General features: G+C 42.7%; 1 protein-coding gene across 1 annotated transcript in view; it reads right to left on the bottom strand.

Annotated features, from left to right (window-relative positions):
- ClpX (Caseinolytic protease chaperone subunit) overlaps positions 1–12158 on the bottom strand; it is a 60190-nt gene that overhangs the window by 10664 nt on the left and 37368 nt on the right. The window contains exons 8-13 of the mRNA XM_074104396.1: positions 11508–11661; positions 9604–9685; positions 8136–8249; positions 6912–7004; positions 5337–5465; positions 2793–2939 (exon numbers count right to left, since the gene is read on the bottom strand). Coding sequence (XP_073960497.1) covers positions 2793–2939; positions 5337–5465; positions 6912–7004; positions 8136–8249; positions 9604–9685; positions 11508–11661 — 719 coding nt within the window. The remainder of the gene's footprint in view (positions 1–2792; positions 2940–5336; positions 5466–6911; positions 7005–8135; positions 8250–9603; positions 9686–11507; positions 11662–12158) is intronic.

Below are 12158 nucleotides of genomic sequence, written 5' to 3'. Positions count from 1 at the left end.
AAAAATGACCAAGTGCGGGTAGTTCGTGATACGAGTGCCGGTACTATTTGTGATCAAGTGCGGGTAGTTCGAAGGACTCGCGCTGCTAGGCAGACTTGACACCCTACACTTCAGTCTACTCGTGACCACGGCCACTGTAATGTGGTTGAAACGTCGAGGTAAATATTACTCGTGTGTTTTAGCGTCATAAGTCCCGTTTGTTGTATTTTGATTATGATATTAATTATGGTCCAAATTCAAAATGGTCAATTCAAGTGGACGATTTTCCTATTGCATCGAATGACAGTAAATCATATTTTCCTTCACGAACGCCACTGGTATGCCAATGTATTTTTGTTCCTACTTCGTTATACCGGATAACACGTATTGACTTATACACAGACACTAAATTAACTAAAACTTTAGGATACTGCTCTAAAATAACTAAAATAAAGGTCACTGTCTAAATATTATAGATATTTACATACAATACAAGATAGCTAACTAACCTTCTGTTATTTTATTACACAGAAGAACAAAAATAACGGATAATTTCCATATAATATTGCATGGTCAATTTTCAGTTATTATTGCTCCTCACTACACTACTAAGTTCAATTGTACAATTTAAATGGGAAAATCGGTTTACCAATTGTTCTTAAAATGTACATCCATTCTGGGTTTGTGACCAAAAGCAGTTGCTTGCTATCTCTGACTGCAATTAAAAGAAAATTCTAATAAATATCTAAATATATATTTATTACGTCATGAATATTCTTGGCTAATCTTCATGACTATTTATAGATACAGTTGGTAATATTATAATTATAGACATTCAAGGAACACAGTATACAGCTAACCAGTTAAAAATATTTAAATTCACATAAATACTGACGAAAGATCTATGAGTAATTTTTACTCAACGATACGCCAGTGAAATCTACTAAAAGAAACGTGATTAAATTTTACTATAAGATCCGCGACTTAACTATAAGATTTGAGAGTAAATTTTCCTAAAAGAACCGTGACTTGACTTGGACTCACACACGAAGTGTCTCGCGTCGTGCGTGAGACCAAAACGCACTTAGCCGGTTTTTTTTTTCTATATAATTTTAATGGTGGTACCTTGCTTTAGTATTCTTGATGCGATGGTTACAAATTTACTAGAAGAGTTATAAAGATCGCATTCAGCACACAAATCCTAATATGCTGAGCATCAATCCGTATTCGAATCCCTTAAAAAATAATTAAAAACATTTTTATTTTCGAAACAGACGACTTGTGAAACGAGGAAAAAAAAGGGTAGCTTTACATTACGAGTTAATTTTATAAGATAATAATAAATAATCTTCCGTCCTTTGCCTCGTAGACGACAGGGTCGTTGTATAGTGTAACTCGGGCTTAGCGTCGCTCGCGCGATATAGTTATGTAGACGACATTGTCGGTGCATAGCGTATTTCGGGACAGGCGTCCCTCGCGCGTTAAGTATACGTAGACGACAGTATTGTTGTACAGCGTACCTCAGGCTAGGCGTTCCCCGCGCGTTGTATGTAGACGACATTGTCGTTGCATAGCGTACCTCAGGTCAGGCGTCCCATGCGCGTTAAGTACAGTACCCGGCGATAAAGATTATACATCGGTCTTCGGAAAAAGATAATTGGCTGTTCACGACGATTTCCGAACACTGACGACCGTCCATCAATCATCGCATTTATTAAGTGACTTTTATATCAAATAAATACTGCATCTTTATGGACTTAATTAGTTTACATCAAATTAATGACATGTAAACTTCGGATATCTATAGTAGAGAGTAGTTGCAACTACTAGAAAAAGGATAATTCCCTCTTTTTCCTAAAGATGCCATCGTACAATTTAAAGTTTTGGGGGGTTTCAACAACTCTTTATTGTCATCTTAACCCGTATATGCCCAGAACTATTTTTAGTCTCCAATATCTTTCATTCGCTAGACGTGACAGATAAGCGTTTTCGTTTACAAATTCGCGGGTTTTTTGCACGGTTCTAAAACGAGTCACTGGGCATTATATGGATTAATGCGTCCGTACTCTATTGCACCTGTACAACGACTGACAACTCTACGACACCGAAATTAGCCGCATCTCTTTCCAAAGAGCGATGTGCAATCTTTATGGGCGGGTACTGCATTGTACGTAGACGATAGGCTTGAGTCGGTCCTGAACTAAGAACTAAAAAGAATGAATTCCCATCGCGGACCGAAAATAACTAGTTCCTCGTAAACGATCTTAATCGGTCTCGGTCCGCGCTCCTTTGGCTCCGGAGCTAAAACGGAGCGGGAGCTGGGAGTGAGCGAGTGAGCGAGGAAACGAATAGGTAAAGAGCGGAGCGGACGGCATGGCGCGGTGCTCGGTCGATGTGAACGAGACAAATAGTATTATTTCTAAGCGTATCCTGCTCAAGTGCGAAAGAGACGCATTTATTTTACATTGTACATTGTCCGCTTGTTTGATGATACCAAAGAACCATGCTTAGAAACCCGGTTAAACGAAACTAAACACTACAAATTTTTTTTTTTTATCTGATTACAACGTAATATTTTTACTTATTTTTTAACATTCCGATCTTTAGCTCCCACTTCAGTTAATGACCGATTCTTCTAAACTCGCTCCCTTCCCTTTCCCTGTTTCGGTCGGAGCCGCTCGGAGCTAAAGGAACTAAAAGACCGAACTAGTTCATTTGACCGATTGACCGAGATCGGAGCGCTCCCTTTAAAGACCGAGCGGCGCAACTCTAGTAGTAGACGACAGTATTGTTAGTTGTAAGTGTGAGCATACCTCTGGCCAGGCGTCGCGGGCGGGCCTCGCGGGCGCGCGTCTGGAGCGGCGCGGCGGCTCACTGCGCACGACGCAGCCCTCGTCGATGTGCACGGCGCCGATGTCCGAGCCGGGGATCTCGAACATCACCTCCAGTAGTAGGTTCTCCTGGGGGGGTTAATGCGGGAAGGTCAGACACCTTTAAGGTAGACTTCCGACTACAGCGGCTCTATCGCAACGGCCGCAGCGTCGGAGCCGCTGCGTCATGGTCGCAGCGGTTCTGACGCAGATTGGCTTCCGAGCAGCGCGACTCCGGTGCCAGTTTGTTGTTATTTATTTATTTTTATTTGACTGGATGGCAAACGAGCAAGTGGGTCTCCTGATGTAAAGAGATCACCACCACCTATAAACATCTGCAACACGCCCCTGGTGGTATTGCAGATGCGTTGCCAACCTAGAGGCCAAAGATGGGATACCTCAAGTGCCAGTAATTTCACCGGCTGTCTTACTCTCCACGCCGAAACACAACAGTGCAAGCACTGCTGCTTCACGGCAGGATTAGCGAGCAAGGTGGTGGTAGCAACACAACAGTGCAAGCACTGCTGCTTCACGGCAGGATTAGCGAGCAAGATGGTGGTAGCAATCCGGGCCGACCTTGCACAAGGTCCTACCACCTGCAAAATTCCATGCAAAATAACCTCAAAACCACTTGCGATCCCAGCGATTGCGCGGCAGTGCTAGCGCAAACATGGCACGGCCGCTGTCGCTCGGCGACACTGACGCGGCGCCACTGTCGCGGCGACAGTGACGCTGCGTTCGAACGTTAGTTCATACGTTTCCGTACTGCATAATACTATCGCTCTATCGCTGCGTTAGTGACGCCGGAGCCGCTCTACCCGGAAGTCTACCTTTAGGCCTCCGCTAAGTCGCGTGGGTGCACGATTCGGCAGGAAGTGCTGTTGCAATAACTTTTTTTTTATACATACACCCATATTAGGACTATTGATTACTAATACGATAAAAGTGAAAAAACATTGTAATTCTTAAAAAAGTTTTGTATGGAAATTGAGTCACAAGACTATCTCCACACAATATATATATATTTTTAACTTGTAACGTCTAACCCCCTTATTCATAAAACTTAACAAGCCTATGTTAACTAACAAATGCTTTGTCTCTTTCTAACAAATACAAATGTCGACGTGACAGATAAGGACAAACGAATTTTAGCGGCATTTTAACTAAAATAGGTTTGATTGTCGTTTATGAATAAGGGGGTAAGTAATCAGTAGCCCTAATGGGGTTACAGTATACTTAGTACAGGAATTTTTTAACATATTGTACAATAACTGTGAGTGATTGTAACCGTCAATAATAAAATTTACAAACATGACGAGTGAGATTGACGTGATACATAAGAGAGATATAAAACAAACTCACTTTTTTATTTAACCTTTTTTTTGCTAAAAATGTGTTTAGTTAGACATTAAAAAAACCTCGTAAATAAAAAAAATACACTGTTTCACTGCGCATATTGAATTATCTTAATTCTTGATCATCTTTTAAACAGTAACCAGGCCACTATAGTGACTTGGAGAAAATAACTTCATTTGACCTGTCGAAAGTTATCTCAAAGTTAGGCAGTTGTCTCACTGCCGGCGAGGAAGCGATTGGCTATCGAATGTTTTCTCGCTCAAAAAAAAGAACAAAAGATATAGATCCTGTGTGAGTAAAAGAAACACATAATATATTAATAGTTGATCGCTGGCTGTTCACACTGCCGGCGAGAACTCTCTCTTCACTCTTTTGTTGCAGCGACATGAGCTATAAAACTAGCTCAGCAATGTTAGCTTGGCGCCCGCCGCGCTCGAGCGAGTAGCGTGTGAGTAATCGCCCGTCACACTCAAACACTCGCTTACAGCCTAGCGACAAAACTACACTCGCTTCTCGCTGCTCGCCCACTCGTTTCTAGATCCTACTAGCTCTAATCGCTTCTCGCTCATCGTCGGCGGTGGGACAAGTGCCTTAACGGAAATCAAAAATAATACGGTGTATACTCCGAGTTTTACACAAGCACTCGCCATAATGATAAGCTGTGTTAAATAAAGTTGTGTTAAATACTTGTGATGTATACATGTCATTTAATAATACTGTAAATCTGTTTTAAAAAAAATATATATACCTCGTTGAGTTTCTTGCCGGATTCTTCTCAGCAGGGGTTTTTCCGAACCGGTGGTGGATTTTTTTTGACATTCATAAGTGCTTGTTGTAGCCTAGATTGAATAAAGATATTTTGACTTTGACTTTGACTTTGACTGTGGTGGCCTAGTGATTTAACCTATAAGGCGCCCTCACAAGCAGAGGTTCGTGGGTTGAAACCCCAGCTCGCACCTCTGAACTTTTCGAAATTCATGTGCGAAATTACATTTGAAAATTACCACGAGCTTTACAGTGAAGGAAGACACGGTGTTCCCAGTCCACGGTGGGCCCGCGTGGGAACTACGGCCCAAGCCATCACATCCTGAGAGGAGGCCTGTGTTCTGCAGTGGGATGATGTTGACTCACCATGATAGCCCTAAGGCCGCGGGCGCCGGTCTTCCGCTCCATGGCCAACGCGGCGACAGCTCGCAGCGCCTCGTCGCTAAACGACAGCTCGCACTTGTCCATAGCGAACAGCAACTTGTATTGGGACACCTGCAATAATTGCCATACACATTAACCATACAAAACGGCATATTCGCCTTTTAAAGGCACTCACGTCGTAATACACCAGTAGCAGTACAGTTGACACGAATGAATAGAAAGACTGATTGTCTCGACTGACTTATAAAGTTAATGATTATATCATGGACAGGGATATTTGGAAATAATTCCGATCCGCATTAGCGATCCCTTCAAATAGCGAACCTACTGTGTTAAAAATAAAGTTGTGTTAAATACTTGTGATGTATACATATCATTTAATAATACTGTAAATCTGTTTTAAAAAAAAACATATATACCTCGTTGAGTTTCTTGCCGGATTCTTCTCAGCAGAGGTTTTTCCGAACCGGTGGTAGATTTTTTTTGACATTCATAAGTGCTTGTTATAGCCTAAATTGAATAAAGATATTTTGACTTTGACTTTGACTGAACATCTATGTGTGTGAATCACAAAACTATTACAAATGCGAAAGTTTGTAAGCCTGTCTGTTTGTTTGTTACTTCATCGCGTCTAAACCGCTGAACCGATTTAGATGAAATTCGGTATGCAGCTAGTTTGAGTCTCAGGGAAGGACATGAGATAGTTTTTATCCCGTCAAGTTGCATAGTTTCCGCGTGATAGCGATAACCGAATTCTACTCGGATGGTGCGGATAACGACTAGTTATTTAATATAGGTTGATTCAATAAGTTAAGCCGCGTATACATTAAAGCAGCCTTAAGCCGAGCTGCCTCAGAACAGCAGTTTGAGGCTGCTCGCTCTGAGGCATAGGCCCGAGGCACGTTGCTGATCAAGCCGAGGCAACAGGCCTCATCTTGATCCGCAACGTGCGAGCCAGGCACGCCCGGCTCTATCAAATGCACGGCTACGACTGAGGCTCCTTCGAGCGAGCACGGCAATAAAACCGACAAAATATGGCTCGGATAGCGGCGACGAATTTGCCTCGTGTCGCGACGCGCTTCAGGTCGAGGCAGCGTCTCCACTAGTGCGGCCTCGGCCCGAGGCTGTCTCTGGTGGATACGCGGCTATATAATCATGTTGTAGGAAGTATTATGTAAGACCTCTGTACAAAAAAAGCACTCACACAGTCACAAGTGACATTACTTTTGAATTGACATCAACATTGTTCACGTACGGGGCAAGAAACCGGGAGACGAGCTGTCGGTAGGCCTCCAACAAGATGGAGCGACGACCTGGTTAAGATCGCGGGATCGCGGTGGATGCGGAAAGCACAAGACCGGTCTGAGTGGAGCCTTGGGGGAGGCATGTGTCCAGCAGTGGACGTCTTTCGGCTGACATGATGATGATGATGATGGGGCAAGAAATATTGCTTTTGTACAATGAACGAGCATTCAACGTAATTGTGATTGATTGATTCAACCTTGTTGTGATGGAACTTGGGAGCTGGAACCAGCTCAAAGAGTTTATCAAACATACCATAGCGTTCTTGGGCTCGGTGAGTATCCGCACAAGCAGGTCCTGGTTGAGAGAGTGGAACGGCACCAGCACCGGGAAGCGACCAACGAACTCCTGCAATACACAACACAAACGTCAAACACACTCAAAGGTGGACTGGTAGAGACCCCTTAAAAAGACAAGCTCGCCTTTGTACAACCATCTCAAAGTTTTGTCAACTGTATTTTTGTTTCCTTTCTTTTGTACAATAAAGAGTTCACATAGATATGTCATCACGGAATCTTTACTGTTCTCACTGATCTTTCTATTGTTCCTATTTTGAGCGGGTAATACGGGGTGCCGTAGAAAAACATTACGATTTTGAACTAATGTGATTACTCCTGGCTTCAATGGAAATGCTCTTAGTTTAGTATAGGAGTGAGTGGCGTAGCAGCATAGCAAAGCGAGTCCCATATGGTGTCTAAATGTTTTACGTGATATCTCGATGTGACTGTGCTCTACGCTGTTTATATGGGTACTTTAGCTGACAGAAGTAGCACGATGTAAATACGATGAGAAAGGATTATTAACTACATCTGTACTTTCAAGGGTTCTACGTTTTCGCAAAATTATTATTTGCCAACTGTTTCATTTCCCAACTTTCAATTTTCTCCGAAATAAAAAAAAAACTCAGTGAAATTTGAAACACTATTTGGTTAGGTAAGCTTTTATGTAAGTTCCGAAAAAAACCATGGTTTCATAGAAAATCGTGATGGTAATGAAACAGTTGGGAACCGTGAAGGAAAAGGCAGAGAACCGTACTTTCATTTGTGATTACTCTTACGAAACGGCAAGCGATGACACAGTTGTCGTGCACCGCTTGGGAATGGTACCAACAAAAAGTTGGCAAACACCTGACTTTGTCACTTCAAAAATTCAATATTTCAAAAACGGCTGAACCGATTTTGATAAAACATGTCTAAGAAAGAACCATCGCTAGAAAACCTGCTTTCAAATAAAAAAAATCCGCATTCAAATCGGTCCATCCGTTTAAGAGTTATGGTGCCAGAGACACATACACACACACAGGCAACAGTATAATCAGTTATGACATGGGAAAGTGACAGTGCCTGTGTGTGTGCAGGTTAAATCCGCGGGTTCACGGTGAATACAAGCCGCTTCCAACCGAAGCAACCGGCGGTCTACGGGAGAGGCCTATGACCAACAGTGGAGGTCCCTACATCCTAGCCACAGCTACGTCCTTACCGGGATCATTCCGAAGTCGATGAGGTCCCTCGCCTGCACTTTGCGGAGCCACGCGTCGCGCTCTTCGTTCTCGAGCGCCGCGGAGTCTAGCGGCGACGCGTCCGCCGCCGCCGCCTGGACAACAAATAACATTAGTACGAATAGGGTGTAGTTGTGACAATGCTCGACCGATTTGGTACGACCTGATAATTCAATCACATGTCACTTGGAACACGGGTCGAGCTTTATCAACCTGTACCGATAATGTTCAAGGTGCTATGGGACAACCTGATTTTGTACGACCTAATAATCGGAGCACACTTTTGACAGCAAGCAATCGATTCGCACGAATACTTAATAACTTAATTTGGTCCTGGCGCTTCGCCGGCCGCCGCCGAGGCACGCTCGCTACGCTCGCTCGGCTCTCGTATTGTGGTCACAATTGGACCTAGCACAACCTAACACAAATCTATGGTCATTCGATTCGATTGGATTCCGATTATAACGACGTACAATAAACAGGCCGAGCAAAAATTTGGACACATTAATAATCCACGACCTAATATTGTACGACTTGATAATTCTAATCTAAAACGAGTTCGTATTATCAGGTCGTACAGTGATGGCTGAGCAGTAGAGGGTCGAGCATTACAGGTCCCCTGCGAGTATAGTGTGCGAACTTTAATCCCAGTTTGGACTTGCAAGAAAAATGGTGCAACTTGTATTACATTGCGAGGTCGCAAAGGGAACGAGTTTGAAGTGCTCAATTCAGCGCGGCAGTGTAACCCACCCACGTACCTACTTGCACGATTTTTCTTACAGTTGTAAATCCATACTTAGTATTATAAATGTGAAATTGTGTTTGTATGTTTCTCCGTCTTTCACGTGGAAAAGGAGCGACGGCATAGGGATACTTTATGGGCCAGAGTGTGACATAGGCTACTTTTTATCGCGAAAAAATGCAGTGTACCCGAGGGAACAGCGCGTTATAACCGAATCCCACGCGGACGACGTCGCGGGCAAAAGCTAGTCGAGTTATCCCATACATACAATGTCTAATAAATAATAATAAATATTACGGGACAATTCACACCAATTGACCTAGTCCCAAAGTAAGCTTAGCAAAGCTTGTGTTATGGGTACTAAGCAACGGATAAATATAATTATATAGATAGATACATACTTAAATACATATTAAACACCCAAGACCCGAGAACAAACATTCGTATTTTTCATACAAATATCTGCCCCGACGCGGGAATCGAACCCGGGACCTCAAGCTTCGTAGTCAGGTTCTCTAACCACTAGGCCATCTGGTCGTCTACTAGGCCATCTGGTCGTCTACTAGGCCATCTGGTCGTCTAACTAGGCCATCTGGTCGTCTAGTTATAAAACTGAGACACTTGCTCTAATCGCTTCTCGGTCATCGTCGGCGGTGAGACAACTAAATAGTAGATTGTGTGCTTGAGAATGAATTGTAAGTGGTTACCTGTAGAGCGGCGCGGCGGCCGGAGCGCGCGTCCCACGCGCCGAAGCCAAGATATTTCTCGTTATTACGCCGCTGCACCAGCCTGCACAGCAATAACACATTATTACAAGCACCAACATTGCTGTTACACGGTCAAATAATAATATAATGAGGGCTGTTTTTTGTCTTTCTAGATGGCGCCAGTGTTGCGTGAGGTTTTTAAGTATGGCTTTCAAAGTCTGTTATTGCGGGCGTGAAAACAAAGTTCAGATTAAAATCATATTTAATACACCTTAAAACCGTACCATAAAAATATCGAGCAACCACAATGCTGCGTAGTCCCGTTTTGTTCGGAAAAAAAGGGAGGACAAAAGTTGCCAAAAGACAAAACTGTCTCAAAACACAGACATTCATTGCCCCGTAACGCATAATTGCCATAATTAATTTCAGGTAATGCAAAATATTCACAAAATTATTCTAATTATAAATAAACCCGCGTAGCTCACCCAAAAACTATGAGATTTGACATTTCGGAGACCTCACGCTACACTAGCGCCTCTAGCGGCGAATTCATTCGCGATAGCCCTCATTGACAATGATTGATTTTGATTGATTGAGTCAAGAGTACTCTAGCATAAGCGACGTGCATGGATGAAAAGATTGATGAATGTAGAGGAAGCGAGAGTTGTATGCCAGGTTCGTAGCCAGTGGAAGGATGTAGTCTCGGCCTACCCCCTTGGGAAAGAGGCGTGATTATATGTAGGTATGTGTATGTATTTGATAAATTTTATTTGCTCCCCCGCGAAATAGTGCATCAGGCTGCTCCACCAGAAATTTGCAAGGAACTCATTTTTCATTAGCCAATAGGAAAAGAATCGCTTCATTTAACTCCTTCGCTCAGCTGTTTCCATTAGAGCTGTGCTGAGCGAGGATAGGTAAATGATGCGTTTCTATTGGTTCATGAAAAACACATCCTCGCACATCACTAAAGGGCGGACGATGGATGCAATATAGTGACGAAAGCATAGATGGATAAGACTTTTATTAAATTACGATTAATATTTTTGTGTAAAAATGTAAGTATAGAAATTTGAGTGATATAATCTTCCTAAAAATGGTGAAGTATCACTTTACAAATACGTACCACTTACACTCTCATCTGTAAATGTAAAGAGGTAATTTTCCCCTACATAAGTGGATAGTGAACTATAAAAGACTACTAATATAATATAGACAAAACGATTAACTAAAACAATAAAATTATAACATATATGTTCTCTTTTCTAAATCAATTGTACAGTACGATTACTTGGAGTTAACACTTGACAGATGGGCGTGCCTTTAGTCAATTTTCAACTTTGACGTCATACAAATAAAATAGTTTTTACATAATCTGTAAACGTGGGTAGCGGTATATTAAAAATGACTTTATTTTTATGACGTCAAAGTTCAAAATTGATGGAAGGCACGCCCATCTGTCAAGTGTTAACTCGAATTAATCAAACTGTAGTCATATCCATATTACTTATGTTGTTCGACATGATTTTGACGTAAATTGCATCCGTCGTCCGCCCACTGCACATCACCAATGGAAACTCAACCTTACTACAAGTAATCCTACTAATATTATAAATGTGAAAGTTGGTGAAGATGTTTTGTTACTCAATCACGTCTAAACCGCTAAACCGACTTACATGAAATTCGGTATACAGATAGTTTGAGTCCCGGGGACAGGAGTTTTATCCCGGGCATTTCCACGGGAGAGCGATAAACGTTACCACGCGGACAGAGTCGCGGGCAACAGCTAGTAATTAAGAATAGGGGCAGTTAAGTTTGTGGACGTGTTAACGGTTATCATGATGATGGACTCTGCGTATCTGTCGCGGTGTGCACGTTCCGTGAACATGTTGTCAGTCGTCACTTGCCTGTCCAGCCCGTTGTAGGCGCCGCTGGCCACGAACAGTATGTTGGTGGTGTCGACCTGGACGGCGTCCCCCCGCAGCTTGCGCGAGTTCCGCTCCGGCACCGACACCACCGCCCCCTCCAGCATCTTGAGCATGCCCTGCTGCACGCCCTCGCCTGACAATAGACATTGTGTCTTAAGGGCGGTAAACAAGGAATTACGAACGAGACTCTATTAGAAGAACGAACGAGAGGATTTAATGAGTCGATGTTCGTAATTCTAGTACCGCCCGTGCGACATACAATATTTTCATCACATTTGCGAGTAAAATTTTATTGTATATTTGTAAAAAGGAAAAACTAATATTTTTTAAAAATTGTCGATACCGCTGACTATCACATAAATTCATGACAAGCACATAAAGGTCGAGGGTTTTATTTGGGGGGGTTGCAGCCAAGGTAGCCTGCATGTTACGACACACTTTACGAGCAAGTGTGATGAAAACAATTTTACCAATTTTATTTGGGCTCAAACCGCACCAGCAGCCAAATATAGCGCAAAACCGATCATAATGGTACCCCTTCGAGGAGTTTCTCGACACGTGAAATACCGGTAAATGATGTTGGTATCCAGAGGTCTGTTTAAAGTTACGATCTTGATTGTGATTGGCCCA

The sequence above is a fragment of the Choristoneura fumiferana genome, chromosome 21 (assembly GCF_025370935.1).
Source record: "Choristoneura fumiferana chromosome 21, NRCan_CFum_1, whole genome shotgun sequence".
Classification (NCBI taxonomy): domain Eukaryota; kingdom Metazoa; phylum Arthropoda; class Insecta; order Lepidoptera; family Tortricidae; genus Choristoneura; species Choristoneura fumiferana.
Note: the sequence above shows the minus strand (reverse complement) of the source record. Positions and strands in the feature narration are given on the sequence as shown.